The sequence below is a fragment of the Zeus faber genome, assembly GCF_960531495.2.
Source record: "Zeus faber genome assembly, chromosome: 17".
NCBI lineage: Eukaryota > Metazoa > Chordata > Actinopteri > Zeiformes > Zeidae > Zeus > Zeus faber.
The window spans coordinates 10,058,774-10,074,871 of NC_137204.1; the positions used below are offsets into that span (position 1 = coordinate 10,058,774).

At 43.2% G+C, this 16,098-nt stretch overlaps 1 protein-coding gene across 1 annotated transcript in view; it reads left to right on the forward strand.

Annotated features, from left to right (window-relative positions):
- The window catches only part of pitpnm2 (phosphatidylinositol transfer protein, membrane-associated 2), a gene marked incomplete at both ends in the record, with an annotated part of 31,538 nt that overhangs the window by 1,444 nt on the left and 13,996 nt on the right, over positions 1–16,098 (forward strand). The window contains 5 exons of the mRNA XM_080018258.1: positions 12,417–12,631; positions 12,932–13,053; positions 13,317–13,550; positions 14,448–14,792; positions 15,435–15,530. Coding sequence (XP_079874384.1) covers positions 12,417–12,631; positions 12,932–13,053; positions 13,317–13,550; positions 14,448–14,792; positions 15,435–15,530 — 1,012 coding nt within the window. The remainder of the gene's footprint in view (positions 1–12,416; positions 12,632–12,931; positions 13,054–13,316; positions 13,551–14,447; positions 14,793–15,434; positions 15,531–16,098) is intronic.

The following is a 16,098-nucleotide window of genomic DNA, read 5'->3' on the forward strand; positions in this document are numbered from 1 at the left end:
GCTCCAATGTGCCCGCAAGTAATGTAAAGCACTGTGTCGTAAAATAGCAGTTCTGGCGGAATGTGGCACTTGGCAAAATTACCCATTGGATGGATTATTACAACATTTGGCTGCGTACTGCGGCTGCCCAGCAATAACAATCGGAGACTTATGTTTATTCATGGCTGCAATGTCTCTTTTCCACTTTAACCCAAACAAGGGCTGCCAATGGCCCTCATGTTAAGGCAGTTCAATGACTTTCAAACCACATTTTGATTAAATAACTAACAATTAATAAATTAAAAGGGATGTATTATGCTTTTCCCTTATTTTCTGTCATATATATAATGTTACAATTGTCAGATGTTCATATTAGACGTGGCCAAAGTGTCAAATAATGAGGTAAACTAATGACAAAATAAAAGCTGTGAACAAAACACTCAGTCTTCAGACCGGTCTGAACGCTCAGGTTTCAATGTTTTTTTCTACATCTTTCCTTTACAACTTCCAGAACTGACTGTTCACTTGCTGGCTTATATATCCCACCCGTTGACAGATGCCATTGGAACTAGATGATTAATGTTATTCACTTCACCGGTCAGTGGTTTTAATGTCATGGCTGATCAGTGTATATGACGAATAGCTGAGGCTCTACTTTAACGAGAGTAAATATTTCAAGGTACATGTCCGAACTGAATAATTAGACTGTGTCCAGCGAGGTACCTGCTCCAGGCCCCTCGGTTCATGCTGTAACCTTGCGGTGTCACATTAATTATTCAGAGGCCCTCAGCAAAGCTTAAGTCCATTCGCATTCCAGAGACGTTGTCTACAACTTGGTGCGTGGGGGAGCCACTTTCTTTCTTTCTTTCTTTCTTTCTTTCTTTCTTTCTTTCTTTCTTTCTTTCTTTCTTTCGTCTGTCCATTTGGATATACTATATATATATATATATATAATATGTTTGTATATATACAAAGTCCAGGTGATGTCCGATTGAGTGGTATATGTGAACAGAGCAGGTTATTGCCCGGATCATTGACAGCAAGCGAGTGGGCATGTCGCATGTCGATGACGTCTCTACCATGCGCCAGTTAATGACTTTTGTGCACATCTTAGTGCACGGAGCCTAGCTGCTGCATACTCCTTTCTGCTTTCTTTATTATTCCTTTTCACTCTCTCGTTTATATTGCGCATACGTCTAAATGCATGGAGTATCAACCGAAAAAAAGCCCAAGTACTGATGAGTCTGTAGCCTTGTCCGCCATCTTGGGTGTGCTGTAAAACTCTGCAGCATCATTGCGTCACATCCTGCCTCCTGCATGCTCTACCCAGGCTCCGCCCCTCATATAAACCAAACAGATTATTTCTAGGTACGTGTAAGTGCCTGACAAAGAAGATCTTGTTTTATGCTGCATGTGTGAAAGGGTAGATCCGGACAATGTCTGGATAATCAGGTCCGAACATTGTCAAGAGTGCATGTGTGAAAGCAGCTTTAGTGACTTTATTTTTAAAAAGTGACTAGCAACAGATGTAGCAGCTTATTCAGACCATCAGGAAAAAGGCGAGAAATATATTCAAATATATTTATTATATTGTAATCCATTCCTATGCATGCTGCTCAGAGTGGTCGCAGTCCACGGCTTTTCTGCCAACAGTGCCGGGCGGGGTCTCTCCCTCTCCTCTTACGCCGTGCGCAGGCGGTTTGTGGGTGTAGGTGTGGCCAGAGCTGCACGGGCTGAACAAAAGGGTGTCAGCAGGCCAGCCAGGCAGTCTGCCCAACTACCAATCACTGATCACCATTTCTGTCCGGCGATGCATTGTTATTTTTTCTTTCGTTTTAAACTTTAACTACTGTGACTTAATTTATGCATTTATTTTATATTTACAAGTAAAATCACATTCTGACTTCAAGGGTTGGTTGAAGCCCTGTTTGGGCAATGTTTTGAGGGCATACAGCAAGGCAGACCCTCATGCCAAGCAGGGTGACATAAAAAAGCATATGTCCACTCAAAGGGATAATTAAGAGGTCCAACCCAATTCCGCAAAGAAAATTGATTCCTAGAAGCAGGCTCAGGCAATCATGGCCATGGCTATTGCTGAGTATTGCTCAATCCTGGTGTGTAACCACATTGGTGAGGCATGCAAAAGCTCCTTTGCTGATTCTGCCGCTGCCACACATTTCCGAATGCACCACCCTAGGGGTGTGGCGCAAATAACAGAAAAAGTGAGCGTCTAATTGTCAAAGCATCCACAAACGGTGAAATGCACTGCTATCTGCACTGCCACGCAAGTAGTGTGTTGGTGCACCGGTACTATTTTCACACATCTAAATTAGGTATTATGCATGCATTTGCGAAATTGGCCACATTCTATGCAAATGCACTATCAGAGCATATATACCTGTCAAGTTAAACATTGGGCTTTAAAAATAATGGAAATGGTCTGGCACCCCTGAGGAGTGGGGGGGATTATGCACGGGGAGACCCCGTGCGAGCAGACACACCCCTAACGGAGTCCTCCCATTTGTCTGATTGCTTCTGATTGCAAAGTCCCCATTGCTCATTAGGCATAACAGGGAGACCAGGGCGAACGGGCAATCGCCCTTATTTACTTTGCCACATGGATAATTGCAATCAGATGCTGCACAACGTTGGGCAAAAAGGGCAAATTGCACTCAGCAAAACCTTATGGGCGTGTGTCAATAGCGCAATATCTTTTGTGAATTGGACGCTAAGACGACGCAGATTGAAGGCGCAAATTGATGCGCAATTCATGGTGCTATTAGCTATGGCTGCAATCCATTTCTTTGTGAATTCGCCCCTCAGTGTACAGAAATAATAAATGGCGGGCTGGCACCATAGTTCCTTCAACTATTTGTGGATGGTGTTGGTGACCAGAAATACAGCCTCCGCCTTGACGGATCCACCGACATAGGCATGTCAAAGTACCCCGGGGTGGTGGTCCACTACTTTAATGAAAAGGGACAAGGGAAAGGGTGGGGTGTGATGCCAGCTCAATAGCCAGAGCTGTTTTGGCTTTCCTTGAGAAATGTGCCTTCAAAGAAGAGAACATACTGGGCATTGGCACATCTGTGATGACAGGGGAGAGAATGGAGAGTGTAGAGTATATGGTAAGAGAAACTTACAACTGGTTCTCTATATCCCCAAAGCGCAAAGAGGCATATAGTACAAGGCGGTCTATGAGACAATGAACTGTGGTCAAAAGCCTTTGCAGATCACAAAGGTGTGTGCCACACATTGCCTGTAGAGCGGGCTGCGCCAAGAATCTGGGACCAATGAGAGGAGCTGAAATTACACTTCAGCCCCACCAAGGCAAGTGAGCACTGTTGCATGGCAGATGATACTCCATGTACAGTGACCCACAGAAACACCATGTACCTCACTTTTTTAAGATCCATTCTATTACAGTCTGCTGTCAGGGCTTTTGGGAAGGGAGCAGACTGACTCTCTGAAGCTGCTGACTGTCTTATTCTTCTAACCAGGTCAGCCTGCAACAGAGTCATTAACCCCTTAGCTAAAATTGATAAGCTCAAAGAGCCTGTTGAAGGGCACATAAGTCCCAAGGCCCCGTACCTTGGCTACACATCTGAGGCCAAGGTAGCAGAACTGAGCCTGAGAACTGAAGGCAAGGCTCCCCGACAACATGGAGAGATCACAGTGTACACCATGTCTCTCTGTAATGTGGGGGGTCAAGCAAGCAAGCAAGACCTTTGCAGACGTCTCCAAAGTCAATCAAATTTGGGATATGGCCCTGCCGCCATGGCCAAAGTGGTCCAACACTAGAGGAACATCCAGCTGCTTGAGTGGGGAGAAACAGCGAACACAGTGGCCTTTTTGAATAAGGTTAAAAGGTGCATTGCAGGGGTGTGGCTGACCTAAAAGACCAGTCTCTGACTGCTCCCTCCCACACTCCCAATGTTGAGGTAGAGAGGTTATTCGATCAGATGAGCGTGGTGAAAACCGAATTCCTGAACCAAACGTCCCTGCAGACCCTTGGCTCTTATTCTATGTATTAGATGCGGCCTGAAGCTGCCAGACAAACTGCTGCGACCGTCTGGAACCACAGCCCGCTGTTCATTTAAGCCACGCCCCATTTAAGCCACGCCCTACACACACACCCATTGAGGATCTTGATGATGATGATGATGAATTCCATATATAAAACACACCTTTGCATTCTTGTAAATAGATACTGATTCATAAATAGTTTTGCATAAATAAAAGAATACCTAGTTTTAGATAATAAATTGATTCCTCTATAATACATTCACAATACAGAAACATATTTTCTCTGATATGTAAATAGTTTGTCTGATCTTCTTCCACCCTTTGTAGATTTATTCTTTTTTACTTTTACTTCAGATATAGTTAGTTTGTGATTATTTGGCGAAAGATTTCTCTCTCTACCTTCTTTATGACGTCCGCTGAGTTCCTCTCCCGCTCGAAGCCACTGCAGCGGGGTGTTGTCCAAACAGAGGGTGAAGGGGCGCCCCAGAAGGTAGTACCGGAGGGTGCCGACTTCCCACTTGATGGTGAGGCACTCCTTTTCGACGGTGCTGTACCTGGACCCCCGTTCAGAGAGCTTTTATGGCTCATGTGCAGCACCGGTCGTTCAGTGCCCTCCAACGGCTGGGACAACACTGCCCCAGCCCTCTGTCTGACACGCCCATCTGAAAGCAGAAAGGGAGAGAAAGGTTAGGTGTACACAGCACTGGCTTCCCACAGAGAGCTGATTTCACTTTATCAAATGCTTGCTGGCACTTCTCCGTCCACTGGACTGGATCTGACGCACCTTTGTGAGTTAAATCAGACAAAGGGCCTAAAAGTCGGCTACAAACCTCCCAAGAAGCCCCAAGAACCTCTTTACCTCCTTTTTCGTCTTGGATCTCGGACTGTGCAGCAGTTTTATCTATCTGGGGTCGGGCCAGTCCTCCACCCAAGTGGTACACCATATACTGTACCTCCCTCCGCCCAATATCACATTTCTTAGGGTTGGCCATGAGCCCCTCCTGCCTCAGCGACTCAAGTACTTCGCCCACATGTTGCATGCGCCGCTCCCTGATGTCACTGTGAATAATTACGTCATATAAGTAGGTGGCGGTGAATGTTGCGTGTGGACGCAGGACCCGGTCCATGAGTCTCTGAAAGGTGGCTGGGGCCCCGAACAACCCCAAGGTAGGCGTTACAAATTGGTAAATTTCTCAGTTTTCCGTAATTAGGTCAAGCAACCCCCTGGGGTGTCCTGCCAAAGAGGAGTTCAACGGGAGAAAATCCCGTGGAGGCCTGGGGAACCTTCCGCACAGCAAACAACATTTATCCAACCATTTGTCCAATTACCGCTATCCTCGTGCACAAACTTAGGGACCACGTTCCTTAGCGTCTTATTGGACAGCTCCACCAGGCCGTCGGTCTGGGGGCGGTACACGCTGGTCCGAATTGAGCGGACACCCAACCGCCCGTAAAGTTTCAAAAGTGTATGTGACATAAAGAAGACCCCGGTGGGGACTCCTCCACTCCCGCCCTCAGTAGCAACCACTAATGACCCCTCAGTGCCACCGCCCCACACAACACTCACATCGCAGTGACCATGTGCGCACTCCTCCAGGACTAAAATGTCAAACCCAGTGGCCAATCCCTAACCGCCCGGCCGGCTGTGGGTTGTGGCGTGCTCAAGCACCTCCTCCCCGTGGCGACCCAGTATAGCTGCGCCGCCACGGAGAGAAGCCAGCACTGTCACCTGCAGAGCCGTGGCTTTACCACGCCCCCTTGTCTGCCACAATGTCTTTATACAGTACTGTATTTACTGGCTTTATAAAAAAAGGCTCATTCTAAGGTAACAAAAACACAAAGATGCTTATTTTCATGGGATTATGCACTATTTGGACCATTCCTATGTATGTTATATTACATTTCTGCCAAGTCCATTCTGTAAATTGTACGCACTGCCCCTTAAGGTGATCTCTCCCTTGCTGCAACCGACACAACCGCTAATGTTTACACAAATGAGGGCGCGATGACGTCATTGATATGCAAATGACTGCATGCCATCATCCGGCGACTCTTAGCGACTTCTGGAGCTAGTGCTAGCTACTTTTATTGGAAAAGAGTTGGCAAAACTGGATAAGATAACAGTTTATCAAAGAGAAATGCGGGCAAAAAGCAGGAGTCGAGAACTAGATTACAGATACAGAGAGACAAATTGATAAAAAAGAATTGGTAAGAAATAACAAATATGTACACTAACTCCATCTACACAAAGTTAACATGAGGTAGCACTATACTAACTTGTAGCATTATACTTACTGAGCACTATTCTGACTAGTAGCATTATGCTTACACGTAACACTATGCTAACAAGTAACACTATGCTTAACTAGAGGCATTTTGCTTACTCGTAGCACTTTGCTAACTAGTAGCATTATGTTTACACGTAGCACTATGCGAAAAAGTAGCAATATGCTTACTAATAGCACCATTCTAACTAGTAACATTATGCCTACACATAGCACTATGCTAACTAGTGAGCCCAATATGGTGAAGTGGCAGTTAATCGACAGCAGTGTTTTTCAAATGGGGGGTATTCCGAAAACTAAAAGAAATGTGTTAAAAATATTGGTTATACAAAATGTATTAAAAAATACATACGACGCACATACAGTACATCCTTGATGTTAATTCAATTTTTTTCTCCCAATGCTAGTGAAGGGGGTACTCAGCTTTAAAAAGTTCTTCGAGGATGTACACCAATAAAGAACATTTTGGGAACCACTGACCCACTGTAAGTAGGAGATCAAATATTGCGACATTACTAATAAAAAGTTGCATAGAGTAAAGACATTACAGTAAAAAAAGAGAAAACACAGTCAAAAACATGAGCCGTTTCTCAATACCAAGTACGCAAAGTCCGGACTTGCGGACTTGGTAGTTCAGACTTGGCAAGTTCGACTCGGGAGTACAGACTCCCGGGGACGGGAGGACGCAGGACGGTCATTCTGTGAAATGCATTCGGGGATACTTAGCTGTCCCAAGTCCACACAAGTCACCACCGATGCATCCTCGATAAAATGGGCGGAGCAAGTCCACATCCGGGCATTTGGACTGGACTTGGCTTGATGCGTACTTTGAATTGGAACAGTACTTGGGCTGCGACTGTAACGTTTCACAAGTCCACGAGAACACAAGTACAGACAAGAACGCAGATTGAGAAAGGGCCATACCGTAAAACCAGCAGTTTTCCATCCTTGAACAGAGATTTTGGAATCTTGAGTCCATTTTTTTTCTGGCTTTTGTTGAATATTTAGCATTTTGTAAGCAATTTGGTTTAACCTTAATTTAACCTTTTCCCCAATTGCTTTCCACCTCAACATGTACAACTCAATATGAGCCATAAATAAGCTCATAATACAGTATGCAGCACATGGGTCTCATCTCTCTTTTAATTATGAGCTTTTCATATATTTGGATATATGAGCAAAAAAGAAAAAAATCTAAAAATTGAGTCATATCACAAGAACATTACAAAGCTAAAGACATAAAGGACGGTCTAAAGCGGAACTACTATCGACAGGACACGTGACATTTAAATATGAACATGAATATATGAATATATGCACCAGGATGGAATATTGATCGTTATTTGAAAACGGAATATTTTTGCTTTAAATAGTGTTGGCTTTGGGCGTTTTTGTTCTTCTGTTCCTCACCACTTCAATAACTAATAACTCTGGGTCATTAGTCTGTTCATGAATAAAATATCTCCCAGAAATAACCGATCAATCACTTTGTTCGGATAAAGACCTTTTTATTCTATTTCCTTTCGTTTTGAAACATAGATAACACACAGATTTGTCGATTCCTTTGTCCTTTTGTCGTCCAATTTCGGACTTGCCTGCACCGGCGCTCGCAGTGAGGTGATAAGATGATTCCGTCTTTATTTGGAAACGTATTCCTTTTATTTCTCAGCGGCTCACGGACGACTCCTCTCCCAAATGACATCACCCGCTAAATTGCAGTCGTTTTTCACCCGAGTTCGTTTGACCTTCATTGCCGACTTCCGTGCTTCATGGGACCCGGAGCGTCGCACCGCTGCTGTTGACAATAGCGACGATAATTTGCATTCACTCCCCGCAACAGTGATGACGTTTTTTTTTTTTTATCCTTTTGAATCTATTCACCCAATTAAACTGCTTCTCTGAATCAGCGCCAGGAGGATGTCACGTAATATCCAGTATAAACAAGTCTTTGAGATTAAAAAAAAAAAAAGTCATCTGTATATCATAGCTGTCAACGTTGGGATTTGAAAATAACGGAAGTTTTCGCCCCGGGCCGTCCCACGGGGTGAGTGACTGAGAAAGTCTCCCTGTTATGCGCAGGGCTTTTTTTGTTTCATTTCATTAATTTCATCAACGACGTCGACGATAAATACACACTGTTTTTATCTGTTTTGTTTGGAGAAACTGTTTTCACGGTAACCTTTTATTTATTTATGTATTTATTTATTTACTTTTTAGAAAGTTAAGAAATAGGGAAGATTTACGGGAAAATATTTTAAGCGTCAGCGTGAGAGAAGGGTAAAATACTCCGCCATATCCACTGCGAGGTCGGAACGGAGGGACGCTGTTTTTTTGGGTTTTTTTTAACGTAGATTTGATGTTTTGGAAATATATTGTGTATAAATGATGACATGTTTACTTTCAATTAAGTATCTTTATTTTTCATGTGTTTTTTCCCGTGAGTATTTCCCATGCTCATGTGTTCTTGATGTGTTCCACTGAAGGTTCCTCTTCTGTCATTCAATTGAAATGTCCCTCAAGAACAGTGTTTAAACAACTACGATTGTTCCTGGATCATGCAGTGCGGACACAAAAGAAAGGGTCAGTTCCTCCAAAGGTTCTTAGAACTTCCCGCGGTGCGAAAACGCCTTCTGTGACCGATAACAGTTTTCAGGGTTTTCATTAAACGCAGCATCAGTTTGGGTTGCACGTGAACGCTATGCAGTCCACGGGGCACAAGTGGCTGGATATGAATGACTTCCAAGAGACGATGCTTGGACTTATATAACTCTGGTCGATGACGTCACAAAGCGGGCCATTCATGAAACAAATCAAATTGCGTCAACTTTCTTCTACTTCCGGTAAATTTACAACTGTTTTCACAAATTTATGCTCCAAATGTAGATCCATATCGATCAAACTCAAACAAGATGTCTGAAATGTCCTGGTTCTAACTAGACCTCAACCATGTCTATGTGTACTGCCGTTGCCATGTTTCAAATACTTTTAGCCTCAAAAATGCCAATAAGATTAAAAATAATAAAAATCTGAGCAAAGCAATAGTGCTCCAGCCTGCTAATATAGCTGCAGGCAGCAAAGCACGGGGTCAAGGTTAGTTGCAGCAATTGCACCAATGTGAAAACAACTCAAAAAAACTTAAATAAATGATAACTAACGTAGTACTACACAACGTAAACTGGGAACACCACATTAACCACAAATAATGAGTTATGATATGTTAACTCACTCAAACTCTTACAACTTCACCGGGTGGGCGGGGCTTTGCTCGGCACAGATCCTTTGCTCGGCGCGGATCGGTGTTTGCCTGTAAACCTGAACTTCTCACTGTTATAACTCACCGTGTTGTCTGTGGAAATAGAGCTGGAAACGCGACCTTTTGATGTCTTGTGGGGCAACAACGACGGAGTGGCGTAATGACGCGGTGACGACTTTCTGACGATTATTTATTAATTTTTTTGATTCTTTTTATTTATATTTTTCCGGGTCTTAGTTTTCCGATGCATTTCGAGTCCATGAAACGCGATATGGATGAAACTTGAACCACCAGATGTCTGAGACGTCCCAGTTCTAACGAGACCTCAACCGTGTCCGTAGCTCCAGCGATTGTCGTGTTCTAGACACTTTTAGCCCGAGAAATGCCAAGGAGAATAATAACAACACAAATTCGAACAATAACAATAGGGTTTCAGCCCTGCGGGGTGTACCCCTAATAATATATATATATATATATATATATATATATATATATATATATATATATATAATATTATATTATATTATATGTTGTATAATACAAAATGTTTGGAATTTTTTCAGTTTTGTCCTAGTCATAATAAACTTGATTTTAGTCTCATTAATTAATTGATGGGTATGATATGGTTTAGATGAGATTAGATTCACCTAATTGTCATTGCACAGAGTACAAGTACTGAGGGAACAAAATGCATTTCTCTGCATTTTACCATCCGAGTAACTGACGTATGTAGGAGCAGTGGGCTGCCATATAGCGGCGCCCGGGGAGCAGTTAGGGGGTTAAGTGTATATACTGTATAGTCCTTTATAATTAAACAATATTTATTGCCGCGTTTTATGTCAGTATCTTGAAGGTTATTATAAGTAAACAAATAAATATAATATAGCTTTGTGATTTAGTCAGAACCACAATATACTTTAATATATATATATATATATAAAAGTAATAACCCATCTGATCTACAGTCAGGGCTGAGTCTCATTGTCGACACAACCGAAGCAAAATAAGCATTCTAAGAGCGTTTGTTGCTAATATGTAGTATTCAGTGGTAACAGCCCGGGGCTCTCTTTGTTTCATTCAATTACTAAATGGAGTTAATTAAATACATCCACAATAAAAAGACACAGTATTTATCTGCTTTGTTTGGAGAAAACATCGTTCTTTCGCTCCGCTGCTGAGCCGCGAGGAGGAGCGGCTTCTGAAAAACTTTCCGCCGGTCCCCCCGGTCCCCACCCGGCGGCTGGGAGCCTCTGCTCCACGGAGCCTGACAAGAGACGCACGGGGCTTCAGCCGAGCCGAGATGGCTCCCTCTCCATTACGCCTTTATGCCACGACTCTGCACCTGCCTGTTTTATGAATTATCAGTCCAAAATTAATTCAAAACTTCAAATAATTGTTGGATGGCAGCCAAGTCATTTTGATTTTAAGTGTTCAATGAAAATGTAAAATTGTAAGGAAATCCTTGGAGGGGCTGCCCGGGTGCTATGCCAAGTCCTGATGGGGCTATAGCACCGGCAAGGTCCCCTTCAAAACGTATTTTATTGCAGTTATACTTGGCATTTGCGAAACAAAATCACTGAAGTGAAAGTTCTGCCGCAAAACTATGATGTTACTTTTCCCCTGCGCATTTTCAAGTGGGTATACGAAGCTCCTGGAGCTTTGTTAGTGGGTATACCGGGCATACCTGCGTTTCACGCAGAATACACCACTGGTACTGGAATCTAAAAGAACCCCCAAAACACTGCGTTTCATTTGCCACAGTAGACCGCTGAAGGTCCAGATGGTGGCGGGGTAAGCGGAGAGCCTCTTAAGTGGAAGTAGTATGTTTGGAGACGTAGGCCTAATCCCCTGTTCCTAATCTGTGGCGCTCCAACCATCTGTTGCCGCGATTTGGAGACCCTGCCATACGCTGGGAAGAAAGAGACAAAGACGTCTTCCTTCATTTTACTTCCAAAACACTTTGTGACTCTGAACGTGGAAAACATGAAGACAACGCAGTTCGCATTCATTGACATAATGCAGTAAATACATTGTAATAACCTCTTTGTTACGTAATAACACCTTATATCCCTAAATACCTACAATTTGACCGGTGCATAGAGTCACCCTTGTATATTCGGTGTATTTTTGTATATTTTGTTATTCATTTTTGCCAAGTTTTGGGATATTTTGATGTTTTATTTAGCTTTTCTTTCAGACTTTCAAGCTATTTTATTTTTGAATTGTCCGTACAGCAACGCACCATTTCTCCCCACGGCATATTCCCTGTATATGTGAATGTGCTCGGCTGATTCCGATTCTGACTCACACACACACACACACACACACACACACACACACACACACACATACATATATACACTCTCTCTCATTCCCTCGTCCAAGCTCTCTTGTCACACACACGCACACGCACACACACAAACACTCACAAACACACATACACATAAATGCGCCCCTCTAATGTTATATTCATTAAAAAGAGGTGTAGCATGGTATCATATTCCAAAAAACAAAACGAAATGGGGGTGGCGGTATCTCACAGAAAGACGTGGTGATGTGTGTACGGGAATTTGAAATGAAATGGAAAGACGCAAGAAAGCAGCAGAGGAGAAGGAGAAATGCAGTGTTTTCATGTTGCTGCTGTGGTCCCTCTTACTCAGCGCTCTGCCTTAGTGGCGTCGTCCATTCTCCGTTGTGACGGCTTGGAATGGATTACTTTACTGTGTTTGTTCATTTGTATGCATCTGAATATGTGTGTGCGAGAGAGAGGGAGGGGGGGTTGAATATAATATTTCAATTGATGCATATTATTACATGAGCACTTGATATTTCCTGTCTTCCATGCATATCTCCGTCGTTCCCCTCGTCCGCAGAAAAAGAGCCGAGAGGAGAGCTGCGGGGAGGGCAGCGGGGTGGAGATCCTGGAGAACCGGCCCTACGAGGATGGCCCCGGGGGCTCGGGCCAGTACACGCACAAGGTCTACCACATCGGCAAGCACATCCCCTCCTGGTTCTGCTCCATCCTGCCCCAGGCTGCCCTGCGGGTGGAGGAGGAGTCCTGGAATGCTTACCCGTACACCCGCACACGGTCAGCAGCACGCGCGCTAATTATCATATGATAATTAGGAATATCAGAATATTGTAACTATATTCTGAAACCAATAGATGACATGTGTAGCCATACACTGTCAAAACTATGATACCTGTAGAGCAGAATGTGTTATATTTGCTATATAAGTCGCTTTGGGTCAAAAGATCAATATATGTTTTGATCCCAAATGTATATATATAATGTATGTATCTATATTCAGTATGTATAAATATCAAAGTAACAATGGTGGGGGGGTGAGTCTTAACGGCTCTTTTTGACGCCCTGTCTCCCCCACAGCTACACGTGCCCATTCGTCGAAAAGTTCTCCATTGACATTGAGACATACTACAAACCAGACACCGGAAACCAAGGGGATGTTTTTAATTTGTCCTCTGCTGAGAAGAGACAGAGGAGCGTGGGTAAGGGCATCATCACACACACACACACACACACGCACGCACGCACGCACCCATGCTCGCACCCATGCATGCACCCATACAAGCACCCATGCACGCACCCATGCACCCATGCCACGCACCCATGCACGCACCCATGCACCCATGCATGCACCCATGCACGCACCCATGCACCCATGCACGCACGCACGCACACATTAAAGACCCTACCTGAATACATCCCAACTTAAAAACAGTGTGAGGCTTGACGTTGAATTCTTTTCCAGACCCTATAGACATTGTGAAGGACTACATCCCTCCGCACGAGTACCTGGTGGAGGAGGACCCGAAGCTGTATCAGTCCCTCAAAACCAAACGGGGCCCGCTGTCAGAAGACTGGATCGAGGAGATCAACCAGAACCCGGGTCAGAACCCTGTGATGTGCGCCTACAAGCTCTGCAAAGTGGAGTTCCGATACTGGGGCATGCAGTCCAAGATCGAGCGCTTCATACATGACGTGGGTAGGTATGGAAGAATCGTGTGTGTGTGTGTGTATGTGTGTGTGTGTGTGTGCACGCGTGTGCGCGCGCGTGTGCAGATTGTTTATTTTTCTTCTCAGAAAAAGGAATAAACCCAAGGACTGATATGGACATTATAAAGTAATGATAACAGTAACATGTAACAGGAACCTTTCCCAGGACAAAAGCGAATGGCTGACGGATAACAAAATAAAAAAATGAATTCTGCAATGGGTCACCAAATATACTTTGGCAGCCGTTAATATACCTGGGTGTCCCACCCAAGTGAAGTCTCTGTGTGGGAAACACTGGATGACCATCCGCCACTGCCATCAGTAAATGTCACCTTATTTGCCGATAAGCCGATGGCAGTCAAGAAGGTGAATATCGGCAGATACCGATGTATGGTCGATAAATTGGTACGTCCCTACTCTTTTGTGTGTTGTATGCTTCTATAACTTTAACTCTTTTACTGTAACTTTTTCTATTGTCCTCCTTATTGTTGTTTGAACTACAAGGTCATTTTCTAGTTCATTTTTGTTTTTTTTCTTTAGATAATATCCTGTATTTAGCAAAGTCTTACTTTTGTGTTACATTATATTTTGATTAAATTTTTATTATTTTATTTTTATTGTTTTGTTTATTAGTAATTCGTTATTTTAATTTGTTGGCATCAGGCTACATTTATATATAAAAAAAGTTATTCCTCATGAATCCATTAATTTTAATTTAGATTTCCTTGCAAAATGGGTGAGTATTTTTTTAAAACTACCACTTTACTTTGTGTCCAATGTTATTACTCAAACTACCACAATAGTGGCCATTTAATGAACAGTTCTGTAAACTCAAAATTTGTCTTTGCTTTTCTTTGTTTCCTTCCTTCTTCTTCTACCTTTCCAGGGCTGCGTAAGGTGATGGTGCGGGCCCACCGGCAGGCCTGGTGCTGGCAGGACGAGTGGTACGGCCTGACCATCGAGGACATCCGGCAGCTGGAGCTGGAGACCCAGCTGGCCCTGGCCATGAAGATGGCCCACTACAGCCTCAGCGAAGAGGGGGGAAATGGCGAGACAAACGGCGCCGCTGCTTCCCCGGAGCAGGATCCAGGGGCAGAGGCGGTGGGGGCGGCGGCCAACGAGGCGGACAGGATAGGCGGAGTGCTGGGAGACTCTCTGGAATCCCGAGGGGAGCTTACCAAGCAGTGGTCCACGTCCTCGAGATCGTCCAATATATCATCCAAGAGGGGCGGTGAGAAGACTTCATGTGTCCTGTACTATTAATTGACCTCACCTGCTTTGCACATATAGTTTACACAGGGTTGAAAAATCTTCAAATTCCACTTAAAATACACAAATAATGGAAAATGTGTTGCAAGATCAAAATTGCAAGGGGGCACCAATTCATCTAATTCATCAGTTCCAACCAGAATAGCAACTATGTTTTCTTCAGAACAATCTCAAGATTCACACTGAATGTGAGAACTATTAGTGGTGAAGAAAGGTTTGACTGTTTTTTAAGATGTGTTTCTTGATAAGTCACTCAGTAAAGAGCCGTTCAGTTTTCCAGCTCTTCCTAAAACTCTGCAGACTTCCAGCGTACGATGAACGAGTCTGAGTTGTGACTGGAATTCGCCCAATAAATCATTTCATTCTGTCAAAAATATTTATTTTGGTGGAATGCAAAGTCTAAATCAGTCACAATCAATATGAATTACGCTGAATGCCGAGACCTTTTTTTGCCTTGGCCTTAAAGTTAGTCCTCAATAATTATTTTCAGTTTGCGGGTCGAAGTCCTGAGTCAATTGAAAGATTTGCTACGAACAAATTGTTTGCAAGGTTGGGAAACACTGGTTTACAGACGAGTGATCTGTTTTATGTTCCGCATCCACAGGGAGTCCGTCTCACCAGAGCCTCTCAGAGTGGAGGATGCAGAGCATCGCCCGGGACTCGGAGGACAGCACCGACGACGAGTTCTTCGATGCACACGGTATATAAGCACACAATTTCTGTATCCAATATACTAATACTAATTAATTACCCTTTTGCTTGCCCTTTTCCCGTTCTCTGTATCATCATATTTCCATTGTAGTCTGGGCGGCGAAACCATCATAATGATGCATTTCCATTACTGGCATGATTTGTATTCAAATTGGGATTCTCAAATAGTTCTTAGAGTAACTTATACATTTTGTTTATTCAATTTTGCATCAATCTATGAATATATGTTAGTAAAGTAAAAGAACTCTCAAACATTTCTGTTTGCTTGTCTGTACACTGATGATGATGATGATGATGATGATGTATGATTTAAAGACCCAGTTTATTTTCCATGCTACGTCAATGAGACTTTTAACATGCAGAAAAATGAATTATTTTGCGACTACTACTACTGTTTTAACTATCTGTTATTTATCATATATATGTTATTTAACAATATTCTTGCAAATAGTTCTAGTTTTTATTGTCCACTGTACACTATATTGACTCCCGGTTGAATTTACAATTTAAAAATGTAATTGATGAATTAACATATTGGAATTTGTGGAGTGCTGGTT